At 40.6% G+C, this 13,624-nt stretch overlaps 1 protein-coding gene across 1 annotated transcript; it reads right to left on the reverse strand.

The window, feature by feature from the left end:
- Positions 1-80: 80 nt before the first annotated feature.
- Positions 81-12,558, reverse strand: NQO1 (NAD(P)H quinone dehydrogenase 1). Its single transcript, XM_037815726.1, has 6 exons — positions 12,425-12,558; positions 6,890-7,054; positions 6,649-6,779; positions 3,622-3,735; positions 2,802-2,903; positions 81-1,934 (listed from the first exon to the last, which is right to left on the reverse strand). The coding sequence occupies exons 1-6, from the start codon at positions 12,429-12,431 to the stop codon at positions 1,629-1,631; spliced, it is 825 nt and encodes a 274-aa protein (XP_037671654.1). The 5' UTR covers positions 12,432-12,558; the 3' UTR covers positions 81-1,628.
- Between the last annotated feature and the right edge of the window lie 1,066 nt (positions 12,559-13,624).

Raw genomic sequence — 13,624 nt, forward strand, 5'->3', positions numbered from 1 at the left:
CCTCTAATTCCGTCTTCCCCAGTAGATTCCACCTTTGCCTGAATGCCTCTGTCTAGCCTAAACCAGTAAGTGTGAGTCTGTTCTGTAGAAATGAATTTTATTGATTTGATTTGGAACTTTAGAAATTTACACAAAATTGCAGTGAGGATGAAGGTAACAGAAAACATTTTCAAACTGATACAGCTTTCTTCCATTGTGGACAATGTAGAGGGAAGAAATATCCAGTGTTAGTCAGCATTTGGTAAGTGAGGTTCTCTAGCCTGACACCATCATTTCCTTAGTAGGAAGAGGATGTTTCCCAGGTCCAGGCAACCTTTTTGCCTCATTTCTTGTTTTCCTTCAATTCACCACAAGAGGGCGATATTTGATTGTATTCTATAGTTACATGAAGACATGGGCTTCAACAATTTAAATGGGAAATTAAAATACTATGCCAAAATTGTTCACAAAAGTTAATGAAATTCTGGGCTTACAATTTTATCCCAAGTCATGGGAGCAAAACACATCCTTAAAAGGAAAGTTGCCAGTTTAGCAATGGTACAGAATATAACCTTCCAAAAGTTTGTATAGCTGAGAAATAAAGTACTTGTGTGTGTGTGTGTGTGTGTGTGTAAGGCTGACTATAGGCCTTCAGTTATTTGTAAAATTTGTTAAATTATTTATGGTGGGTACAGGAGTAGTAGTAGATAGTGTTTTCTATGATCCCTCACAACCCCAAAATGACATAGAATTTCCAGTTTAGCAGAAATTGTTTTAAGACAATTATGGAATTTTTAATGGTTATTAGTACAAATTTTATCATTTTATTGACATCTTTTTACAGCTGTATTCACTAAATGCCTTAAATTATTTTTTTAACTTTTTTATAACTATTATATTTTTTAACTATTTTTTTTTAACTATTTATTTAACTATTGTTTCCTTTCTTGATTTCATCCAGTGTACCCGATGTAGGGTATGTGTATATTGGTTTATTTCTGCAAATAACAAACTAGAAGATTAAGACAAAGAAGAGACTAGAAGATTAGGAAAAAGAAGGTACCTATGTGTACTGCATACAAACAATGAAAGTTTGAAGGAAGAGTAACCCTTGCATTAAGCATATTAGTCACTGTGCAGTAATTAAAATCAATATATATCCCAAACAAGCATTAGATTACTAATTCCCAAACAAGTCCCTTGAGTCAAAAAGATTCAGCCGTTTCTTTCTCTGAGCAATTCCCCCTCTGCCATAAGCCACAGAGAGCTAATTAAAGGAAAACTAGATAATTGAAGAGTTGGATTCTGTCTAGTCCTAGAAATTTCTAGCCCTAAAAATTTAGCTCTAAAAGAAGGAATTAAATTGTGTAGATGACTTTAAATAATACTCTTCCTCCATCCTTCCCTCCTTTATGTCCTAAGTGGCCCTTGAACCTAATCAGATTCTGGTCAAGTGCCATGAGAGCATTTGTTAATCAGTTAAGTTTAAAAATAAAACTATCCAAAAATGTATGAATGCAGTCTGTTCTCTCTCCATTCCTCATGAAAAAGAGAAAAACCCAAATTTTGAAAACCAAAACAAGTCAAGAAACCTGAAAAAGATACCTGTATTTGGCTACATTTTAGAGGGAACGTCATCCTTGTGAAACTTATTTTCTGGCTTTGACCTGGTTGTCAGTTGGGATGGACTTGCCCAAGTGATGGCCCACAGAAAGGCCAAATTTCTTGTTTTTCTGCTCATCCTGTATCTGTTTTTTCATTAAGAATCCTGCCTGAAAGTTTAGGTCAAAGAGGCTGCTTGGAGCAAAATACAGTGGGGTCTCATCCCAAATATTCTCCAGACGCTTCTTCCATCCATCCAGGATCTGGATTCGGGCATCTGCTGGAGTGTGCCCAATGCTATATGTCAGTTGAGGTTCTAAGACTTGGAAGCCACAGAAATACAGAGTGCCACTCTGGGGGGGACACAAAGCACAGAGGTGAGTTACAGAACAAATCCTATACAGTTTCTACTGTATACAAACAACAAAAGTTGATCTAGGCTTCCCAAATAAGTCACTCCAGTAAGGAGGCCTGAGGTACCCTGGAGAATCAGTTCATCGATTCTCTCACCTACTCGCTATACCTACATGTTACCTATGTTAAGCCTAGTCACTTGTGCTCTTTAAATGAATAAACTCTTGAAACTGTGCCAGTCTGGGATCCTCTGCCAAAAGTGCCAGAAGTTCTATTACATAAGGGAGTTTCAGCTTCTTGGCAACTGACTCTTGCCATGACATGCAGACATGCATTTCTCACCTCTCTAGATAACTAGATGGTTCTTAATAAATGATTCTTACAGATGACCACCTTGTTTGCTCTTCAACTCCCTTCCTTAAAAGAGATTTAGAGAGTCCAGTGATCATCAGAAAGCCCACTTCAGATTGCAGTTTTATCTCTCAAACTGTCTGGATTAAATCGTTTTTTAAATTTTCACAGGTTCTAATAATCAGTGAGACTGCAGCAGCAACATGGAGTAGGGCAGGATAATTGGAGAGAGGTGTCAGTTATCTGGAAAGAATCAGGGCACATGGCTATACAAACCCAGGGCCATCTGTACTAGTCCTTGGTGTTTGAACATGTACACACATGGGCATATTATAGAAGTACAGGGACCTCAGAAGATAGGCAAGTTCCTAAAAGGAAACTCCCTATAGTTCTGACTCATTACTATACTTTTACCGTCACACCTCAGATCTGTTTTCAGCCACTACACCTTGAGGTTTTGGACCCCATAGAAAGCTCAATTAATTCCCCCTGAAGGTTCATTGAAAACAAGGTACCTGAATTGGCCAGAGAATGATATTTATGTCCCCGTGGATACCCTGCAGAGAGTACATGGAGCCACTACCACCTGTGGTGATAGAAAGCACTGTCTTCTTGTTCTTTAAAAGAAAAAAAACAAAACAACTTATAACTCCACATCTCCTTGGTGACAGGAAGTTAACCAAACAACCCCAGGGAAAAGAATGAACAAGTCTACTCTATTTGCTGTTTTGATTACTTCATACTTTGGCTCCTTTGAGCTACACGGGATGACTGCAGAATTACCAGCCTAGAAGATGGTACACAGACAGGTAACCAGGGCAAGCCAAAGGGTTCCATACTCCTGAGTGTGGCAAATCAGATGAAGGATGTTACGATAATGCAAAATCAGAGTTGACTGCTTGCTGTCTTTGTTGTTTTTATCTCTGTCTCTCCACAGTGACAGGCATGCAGTAAGATAAGACCTTTAATCTAGAAGGTCTTGAAATATTTTTTGTGCAGTATTTGGGTCTCAAAAAAACTAAGGCAGAATTTTTTTTTTTAATATGGAACATTTTAAGCATACAAAAGAAAACAGTATAATGATGCATCCATCACCCAACTTCAACTTTGAGTACAAAACTATTCTAGTTATATCTAATTCCCTCCCTCCCTTTTTTTCTGGAGTATTGTAAGCAATCCCAAATGTCACATTTTTCCATCTATATCAACTTTATTATGTTTCTCTCCCAAAAGACCTAGAACTTGATCTTAATACCTAAATGTGCTCAAAACCCTCCCCCAGGGCAGAATTTACCCAGAATCAGAGGGTTAGAAAAATGAGAACCATCCACCTACCTGGAAAGGTCCCTTGTCATACAAGGCAGCATAGCTGTAAGCAAATTCCCCTAAGAGCACTCGCTCGAACCAGCCTTTCAGAATGGCGGGGACTCCAAACCACTGCAGTGGGAACTGTGGGACAAGAGACACCAAAGAGGCTAGGTCAGCGAGGCCCCAGTGCTGTCACAGTGGGGGGAATCTTTCTTCAGGGCTTTGTCATTCCTTGGGAGAGTTAGTACATTAAAGAAAGAAAATTATCGTTCTTTGTCAGTCAACTTGACTCTCCTGTTTCTGTCTAAGGATACAATTTTGGGTGTGAGAAAAGGCACGTGCAAATAAGATTTATTTACTTGAAATAACATTTGGGCAGCAAAGACTAAATAGCAAGGATTGTAGGGAAGTTTTGCTGCAATGTATGATGCCTAAGTCAGTATTTTCCCAAGAACTTCGTTTCATAGGTGTGGTATAAAAAAATATGACATGTACCTTGTGCTCACAGTTGTAAAATCATATCATGTAGAATAAACAAAACCACTCAAAAATGCAAACTAATGATTCATTTGAAAGGGTTATCAGAGATTTCCCATCAAAAAGTCTTTTTTGGCCTCTTGTCCTGATAAAAACAGAATAAGGACTCTTACTTGTTATTACTGAAATAGTGTTAAACCAGTATTTCTTCTCTTTGATTCGTAATTTAAATACAGCGACAACTGGAATGTGTCAGGAAGTGGGGGAACTAAGACAAAGAAGGAATTTGTAGGACTTCATATCTTTCTCCGATATTTGAAAGGTTGTTGACCTACAGAAGAAGGGCTAAGGAGGTAGTGATTTAGTCCGCTTGTTTTTTCTTTTTGCCTTTTTTAATTAATTTTTTTTTTCACCTTACTTGGAAGGTAGGGTTTTATAACAGAAAGAACAAATGACAGAGATTTGTGTTCTCATCCTGAATCTGCCACTAATTAGATACATGATCTTTACTGCATAAACTCCATAGCTTCTAAGTTTCTTTTGCTTCATCTATAAAAAAAGAAGAGCCTGGATGATCTCGGGTAGCTTCTTACATCCTCGCATCTGTGGCCCCAATTGAGAAAGACCATATCTGTAGCTTTTAGGATAAATGGGTAGTTTCAGAGAAGTATATTTGGTCCCTGTGAATGTTCTACAGTCAAAGCTGAAAATGGGATTTGTTGATTTGATGCATATAAAAGTTCATGCACCCAGGGGAGTGAATCTCCCTGGCAACGTAGAATATGACTCCCGGGGAGGAATGTAGACCCGGCATCGTGGGACGGAGAACATCTTCTTGACCAAAAGGGGGATGTGAAAGGAAATGAAATAAGCTTCAGTGGCAGAGAGATTCCAAAACGAGCCGAGAGGTCACTCTGGAGGGCACTCTTATGCACACTTTAGACAACCCTTTTTAGGTTCTAAAGAATTGGGGTAGCTGGTGGTGGATACCTGAAACTATCAAACTACAACCCAGAACCCATGAATCTCGAAGACAGTTGTATAAAAATGTAGCTTATGAGGGGTGACAATGGGATTGGGAAAGCCATAAGGACCACACTCCACTTTGTCTAGTTTATGGATGGATGAGTAGAAAAATAGGGGAAGGAAACAAACAGACAAAGGTACCCAGTGTTCTTTTTTACTTCAATTGCTCTTTTTCACTCTAATTATTATTATTGTTATTTTTGTGTGTGTGCTAATGAAGGTGTCAGGGATTGATTTAGGTGATGAATGTACAACTATGTAATGGTACTGTAAACAATCGAAAGTACGATTTGTTTTGTATGACTGCGTGGTATGTGAATATATCTCAATAAAATGATGATTAAAAAATAAAAATTAAAATAAAAAAAAAAAAAAAAAGTTCATGCTCCCTCAAGTTGTTCTTGGAGAAGAGAGAAAACTGAGCCAGGTGCTAGCCCATATGGCACCTTATGAATTAAGCCACTCCTTCTTCAGGACACTTTATTTCCAAGTTGAAAGACTGTCATAATACTGATTTTGCTAGAAAAAGACATTTGCTTGTCATTTGTCAGCAAACTGACATAATATAGTAAGTTTACAAATCTGTAATGTTTACATTGCCCTTAGATGTGGCACTGCTTTGCAGTGTACAACCTGCACAATTGTACCAATAATGAAGAAAACCTGTGCATCAGATAGAAGCTAAATGAAAAGACCATCAAAGTCCTTTCCAGTTCTAAAATATGATGATTCTGAGATGCATAACTAAAAGCTGCTACTGCTGCTGCCTCAGCTACACTAAGATGCAATGGAAAACTTGGATCAAGAAAACCTCTCATCTTTTGGGGCACTGGCTAACAATGATTCATAGCAACAGGCTTGGGGGTAGAATAAAGGACTTCAAAGGTTGGAGTCTTTGCAGCTGGCTGAATAACTGCAAAAACTATAGAAGGCATCACCCTCTTTGTAGAGTTTCCAGTGCCATATACATTCCATGTTCAATATCAAAAGACTGGGTGGAATTAGTAAAAGCAAAGTCATTGAGTACAGTCTGATGCTTGGAGGAAGGATGACTGACAAGACACCCAGTTCCAGTATTGTCCGCTAAATGGTGAGGAAGATTAAAGGAGAAGAAGACCCATGATTTGCTGCTGAAACACATTAAAAGCAGGGCAGTGCACATTTCATCTGGGAAGCTACAACAGCGGATAAGTCCATCTATTGCATCACACCACAAACTATGCAGGATGCTTAAGGAAGGAAGGAGAGAACTACAAATGTGAAAGACTCCACAGGGAATGACTAATTGAAGGGAAGATTAGGCATATTGAGGGGGAAAATGCTCAAGGCTTACATTTCATTTTTGCAGTCACATTCATATGCCCAAAGAGCAGTATAGCCAGATCCACAATATCTATAAATCTGTGTAATACTGCACCTTTGAAATAGTCACCCTTATTTACAGTAAAATTACTTAATGACTTTTCTCAGCTCATATAGTTAAGTAGTGACAGGGCTAGAGCAATAAGAACTCAGGTGTCCCAACACTTCCTTCTGGGTTTCCTAGCATACCTGAAATATCACAAGATCTGCAGCTTCCAGCTTCTTTTGTTCAGCCACGATATCTGGGCTCAGACGGCCTTCTTTATAAGCTAGAACAGACTCAACAGGATACTGAAAGTTCTCAGGGTCCTTCAATTTTCCTGCAGAGAGGGAAAAGTGAGGCTGAGGACAGAGGGGTCCAGGCTGAGCCAGAGAACCCACAGCCAAGGAGTTTCACAAAGATCAAATCAAAGGAAAGAGCTGGTCTTACCGTTGATGTCATTTCTGGATATGATGGGATTGAAGTTCATGGCATAGAGGTCTGACTCAGCAACCTGCCATCCTTTCCTCTTCAAAGCCTCTACAGCAGCCTCCTTCATGGCATAGTTGAAAGAAGTCCTCTCTGGGTGAGCCAGTACGATCAGTGCTTTTCTAGCTATTCAGACACACACAAGACACATGGAGAAGATCAGTCAACAACCAGCAAAGCTTCAGCTACAGGGGACCCAGGATCTATGCAACAGAATATTTCACTGTTAATAAGAATGTTATTGGGCAAGAGTTCATGCCTCATGCACACAGAAGTCAATGTCATAACATCAGGATTTTGAGAAAAGAAAGAGCTTTAATGCAAGTCGACTGGCATGGTGGCAGGAGCTCAATTCTGTCCCCCTGAGTCTAAAGGGTTTAGGGTTTCTGTGGGAAGTCACTCAGTTAATGTAAGTTAACAACTACAATATCAAGTACAAGAATGAAAATAAGCCAAAGTAACCATTATATTAACAAGTAAAAACCACTGTAGTTAGTGGTTACAAGAATGAGTTAACTGTGTAATGACCCAGAAAGATATCCATGATATCCATGATATATTGTTAACTGATAAAAAACGAGTGACTTTGTCATTCATTAGATTAGGTAACCCAACCCTTGCAGCCAGAAATATATTTTCTCCTTACAAGGACCAATGAATAAAGGAGGCATTTTGATTCAGTAGGAAAACAGTGGCTAATTTAATAAATAGTGTTGGCATACTTAATTAGCCATCTGCATGAAAATAAAATTATTCCCCTAGAAAGCTATTATAGGTGCTAGAAGTCAGTATAGTGGTTATCCTCAGAGGGGCTAGTGACTGGTAGGGTGCCAAAGGGGTTTTAGGGTGCTGGCAATGTTCTGTTTCTTGATCCCAGTGCTGATAACACAGGTGTGTGTTCAGTTTGTGAGAATTCATTGGGCAGTAACTTCAAACTTGTGCACCATCTGTGTGTCTGTTTTATTCAATTTTAAGTTTTTTTTTTCTTTTTTCCTTTTTTCTTATCTCACTAACATACTACATACAGCCATAATTCCAGATAGAAAAAGACTTATATTTTAAGAAAATAATAAAACTATTAGAATAATAGAGGAATAAAGGGAGAATTTATATAGCCTCAGGGTAGAGAAGACTTTTTAAGAAAGAATAGAGATTCAGAAGCTATGAAGGAAAAGCTGGATAAATAAAGCCACATAAAAATAAAAAAAATTATTTAGCAAAAGGCTTCATAAACAAAGTCAAAAGACAAACTAGTCAACTAGAGTTAAAATTCCAAAGAATCCGTACAAATAGAGTAATTAAGAAAAGATAGGCAATGCAATAGAAAAATAGGTCAAGGATATGAACATGCAATTCACTGAGGAGGAAATGCAAATGACAATAAACAAATGAAAAGATACCCTGCCTGACCTGTCAAGGAAAACAAACTAAAATGAGATATCCATATTTATCCTTCAGATCGGCAAAGGAATCAACACCAATAACATGAAGGACTATTAAGATTGCAGGAAAACTCCCACGTTGCTGGTGGGAAAATAATTGCCTCAATCTTTTGAGATAGCAACCAGGCTGAATCTCTTAAAATTTTAAGAGCACATAAATCTTTGATCTAGCACTCCAACTTTAAGGAATCTGTTCTCTAAAAGCATCAGGACATAGGATGTATGAGCAAGGATGTATACTGCATCATTCTTTTCATTGGCAAAAATTAGATATAACCTGATTGTCTATTAATGGAAAACATTTGAATAAATTATGGCACATCCATAGTACAGTATATTATGCTGTTAACAAGAATGAGTAAACTATTTATAGTGATCCAGAAAGATATTCATGGTATATTGCTAATTTATCAGATAAAATGCAAGTGAATGTGAATCTTTTTATTTTAAAAAAAAGAAAGAAAAGAAAAGAAACTACATATATATATGTATTGATCTGCAGTATATTGGTATGAGGGGAAAAAAAAGATGTGGAATGATCACATTGAACCATTAATAGTAGTTATTTTACCCATAAGTAAGAGGTGGCAGGGGGGACATATTTTTCTCTTGGCCATCCTTTGGATTAATAAAGTTGTGAGATAAGCATACTTTACTTTCTAAATTTTTACTCTAGTAACATATGTACAACCTAAAACTTCCCCTTTAACCACATTCAAATATATAATTCAGTATTGTTAATTACATTCACAATGTTGTACTACCATCACCATTCTCCATCACCAAAACTTTTCCATCACTGCCAAAAGAAACTCTGTACCAATTAAGCATGCCTTACTTTTGCAATATTTCGTGAGTGCTTACTATGTGCTAGGCACTGTTCTAAGTGTTTTGCATTTATTCTCAATAGTCATAACTCTATGAGGTAGACAGAGTTATTTCCCCCATATTATCTGAGACAGAAAAGTTAGCAACTGGCTCAAGTTCACACAGGAAGTGGTAGGTGGAGCTAGAATGATTTAAAACATATAGCAATAAATGTCTACATGCAACAGTGTGCCAGCAGGAGGTGAGGGGAGTGCTAGAGAAAGGAAGTTTATCACCATCATTGTTCCCTAATCATTTGTGCCACTATCTCATCCCTTATTGACTATTTTTATTATTTTTTAACACTATCAAAAAATTAAAAAACAAACAATAAAAAAACATTTCAAAGAAAACTAAAACAAAGGAATAAGAAAAAAACAAATAACCTAAAATAACTACATTGCTTCTAACATGTTCCTACCCTACCCCAAGAAAATTAACAAACCCTAACCAACAAAGGAATGAGAAAAACAAATAACCTAAAATAACTACATTGCTTCCAACACGTTCCTACCCCTTATTGACTATTAACAGTGGTGACTGGAGCTGGAATAGCAAGCATCTGCAGCTGTTTTGTAACATGAGGAGAAAATTAAAAGGACACATTTAAACCTTCAGTTCTCATCCTGCTTTTGTTATAAATCCCACCTGGCATAGGCAGGGCCTCTTGAGTTAAATTCAGCCAAATGTAAACTTCAGCACCCAGCCTGCCAAACAACAGGGTGTTGTTTTGGTTCTGGGTTTTCATGCTGTTTCAACTAAGATTCGGTGATTTAATTGCTATAGAAGTGACCTGTCTGCTTTTCCCTGGAAAAAGGGAAAGGATCTCGGGAGACTGCCTCAACAAATTCCTACCCCCTTTCTAACTGACTCGTGGATTTAAGACTATTGAGAGAAATGTGAGTATATTAAGTTCTGGCATGTGTTTTCTTTGTGATTTATTGTTGCATTAATCATATTGGTTTTTACTGAACACTGCTTGGTAATTTTTTGTTTTCTTGGTATACTTCTTTATTTTCAGTATAAACAAGCATTTCCTAAGTAGTGAAACTATAAAGGCACTTCAGAAAATGATAAAGACAGGATATCTGTCCTTAATTTCAAGGAGGTTACCATTTAACTCGGCTATAATCATGCCTGTGATCATAAAAAATATATAAAAAGTAAGATTAAACACAAGAGAAGAATATATTTGCAATGAAGAGAACTGGCAAAGTTCAATCTTCGGGAATACCTAAAAACAACAATAGAAAAATAGGCAAAGGCCATGAACAAGCAATTAACAGAACATTCATGCTTATTTGCCAGAGGCAAGGGGTAAATCAGGAGGTCTACTAGTTCCAGGTCCTTTTCCATGGACAAATGTGAGTTTTCTGGGCTTGGAGCCAAATAGATGTGGGTTCAATTCCCCGCCCTACCATGTAACCTGCTCCCGGACCTGGAAAAAATCAGACTTTCAGAGACTCCCTGGAGGTGATAAGACACATTCACAGAGGGAAACTGCTTGCTTGAGGGCGAGCGGATTGGGCAAGGCCTTCAGAAGGAGCAGCCATTTGTGCTGCTTTGAAAGACAGACGGGAATATTCTCAGTACCTTCAGTTCAACATTCATTCCTGCTTGCCATGTTTGTCACGGACCCCTCTAACTGAGGCTCCGTCTCCTCACAGCCAGGTGCCTTGCCACCTACAGAGGCCAGCACAGCTGTCAGTGTATCTGTCTCCCCACACTGCTTTGCTCTCAGATCTCAATCCCTGTGAAGTATGCTCCCCACATCTCTCTCTCAGTGTACCTGAAGTTCCTTCCCCACTGTCCTGTGTTTCTCTATTTCCACCCCAAGTCCATGCCAGCCAGCTCTTCTCTGCCAGCCCTGAAATGCTGATGTTCTCACTAGCCAGTCCCCTCAGCCTCTCCTTCTGCTCCAGCCTTAGCTCCTTCTGCCATTCATTCCACAGTTGTTTACTGAGTGCTTACTATGTGACAGGCACATACTTTTTTTTGTTTAACTTTCCACACAAACACAGAACATTCTTAGGACTGGAAAATAGGAAATAGTTCCAGCCCTAGTATTGGAGAAGGAGGAGGGGACAGTGCCCCTCCAGGCAGCTAAAGAATGAAGTAAAGGGTAAGCTAACATGCTTTGGGGAAGCCTTATCCGCTGTTAAAACCCCCTTTCCTGCAGTCTTTCCCAGGTGCTTCTGCTCTGGGCCACACACCTCTTGGTGGGCTTCCAATTCCCAGCTCCCGGCCCTTTTCTCAGAGATTCCTGAAGTTTGTCAACTGTAAAAGCAATCTGTTCCCCCACTTACTTTTAGCATGATGAAATTCATGTGTGATGGTACGAATGCGTGTTTCCAAAAGGCAGAACTAGGATTACAGGGAAAGTCGTTACAGAGAGAGTTCTGCCCCAGTTGAGGAAATGGTTTGCTAAATTCTAGCGCTGTCCAGTCTCAAAGGCTCACAGGAACAATGCTCCCTGCCCACCCTCACCCCAAGTTTGAAGCTGATCAAGGATTTAGATGCCATTTATGCATCAGATAAAGGCAGAGGGACCTCTTATCATGCCCACGTTGGTGGTGGAGCAGGGAGGCTGTGTTACTCCTTAGGGAAGAAATGGACCCAATAACAGATTAGTTTTGCCTAATCCAAGGGTCGCAAACTGAAATGCCTCCTGGGGTGGGCTGTAGAGGATGCGGTCTCTAATAAACTAGATTCAGCCCACTAGCCGCTAGATCTTCCAATTTTCCTGCAGAAGCTGGGAATCCACATGTTTAAAGTGCAATTGCCTATTTTTATTTAAATGTCTGCAACTTATCCCAAAAAGTTTTAAATAATATGAGGCCAAAGTGACAGTGGGCCAGCTTTGGCCTTTGTCTGTTTCGACCTCTATTTTGGAGCGAATTTTTGCTTCAAAGGTCAGCTCTCCCCTAAATGCCCTCCAGAGTTTGGGGGGCAAAGGGTGGGGAGGTATCAGCCACCCTGGAGTAGAAACAGATGCTCCCTCTACTACGCAGTCTGTTGGGGGCTCATCCCAGGACCACTTCACTTTTTCTGTTATGAGCCAAGGAACAAAATTCAGGGGCAATCCTCGACAGGCACAGGCCCCTGTAAATGCTCCTGCAGACCAAGCAGGACGCGGAAACCCTGGAGGGCGTCGGTAGCAGCAGCGGCCGCGGCAGCCCTCCCTTACCAGGCATGGCTCCGGCCTCCAGCGGTGGCGCAGTTCCAGAGCGCTGATTGGTCGAGCTGCTGGTTGCCGGGGCGACCCAGGCAGAGGTCGGGGAGCTGGGAGAAGTTCCCAGGGCCAAGCTGCAGGTGCGCGCGGCTGCACGGCAGGCGTCGCTGGTGCTGCTGCCAGAGCTGCCACGACTTTATACCCGGCCTGGCCCTGCCCACTTCTGGGCAACTGAAGGGCAGTGCCAGAAGTTCGGGCCCCGGGGCTGAGGCAGAGGACTTCAAAGCTGCAGATATATGGAGGAAGGAAAGTGGGGAGGTGGCGGGCGTGGAAATCTGAAGGGTCCCCTGGGGGATGAGCGGCGGGGGGAGGGGGGTGGTGAAGGGGCTGGGTGGGAGGGGGGTGGAAGCCATGTTCATTTAGACCCTGTCTTCGGAACACCTGGGGATACAAGGAGGACGTTTCCGAAGGAGTCCTGGCCTCCTTTGGGAACATCCCTCTGGCGTCTTCCCAGCCTGGGAAATGGCCTTGGCTCGGGGTGGGGGGGCAGGTCCCGCCGCCTTTGAGGTTCAGATTCCGCCGAGTCACTGTGACACCACACACTGCGCGGCGGAGGCGAGCAAGCCTCTGAGGACCAGGGAGAGCTGCTCTCGTGCAAGTAAATGTAATTCAGATGCTGGGCCCCGGGGTCCACGGAAAGCACTTCCCTGGGTGCCTTGCCCCCGGTAACCGTTGCCCCTCCCTGCCAGATGAGTGGGGAAATAACTGATTATTCCTCTCCTGAGCGAGGTCCCGGCCTGTGGGGGAGACAGCAGCAGCAGCAGCAATGGAGGAGCATTTAAAGACTAGTCAAGGCAGAGAAATTTAGTGGCTTTCCTCAAAGTCTCATACAGGGGTACTTGAGTAGGTAATATGTCAAATAAAGACAGGATCAGTAACAGTGCCCAGCCAATCTGTGCTGGAGCCTGAGGCAAAGGAGAAATCAGTTAATATATGTAGCCTGTCTTTATTTAATATATTGACATTTTGTTTATCATGGTCTTTTTTTTTTTTTCTTTACAAGTTTTGATTTAAAAAAACTATTTTGGAATAATTTCAAACTTATAGGACACTTGAAAAAATAATAATAAAAAAACCTACAGAAGAACTCCAATATACCTCTCCCATTCAGGTACCCAGACCCACCAACTTCAACATTTTGCCACCACTATGGTA

This window comes from Choloepus didactylus, chromosome 22 (assembly GCF_015220235.1).
Source record: "Choloepus didactylus isolate mChoDid1 chromosome 22, mChoDid1.pri, whole genome shotgun sequence".
NCBI classification, from domain to species: domain Eukaryota; kingdom Metazoa; phylum Chordata; class Mammalia; order Pilosa; family Megalonychidae; genus Choloepus; species Choloepus didactylus.

Bases quoted from the DNA above. Each gene is read 5' to 3' on its own strand.
- NQO1 (XM_037815726.1), bottom strand. The intron at 6,780-6,889 runs GTAAGACCAGCT...CCCTCTCTGCAG, and splicing joins ATCCAGAAATGACATCAACG to GAAAATTGAAGGACCCTGAG. The intron at 3,736-6,648 runs GTATGCTAGGAA...CTTGTCCCACAG, and splicing joins CAGATCTTGTGATATTTCAG to TTCCCACTGCAGTGGTTTGG.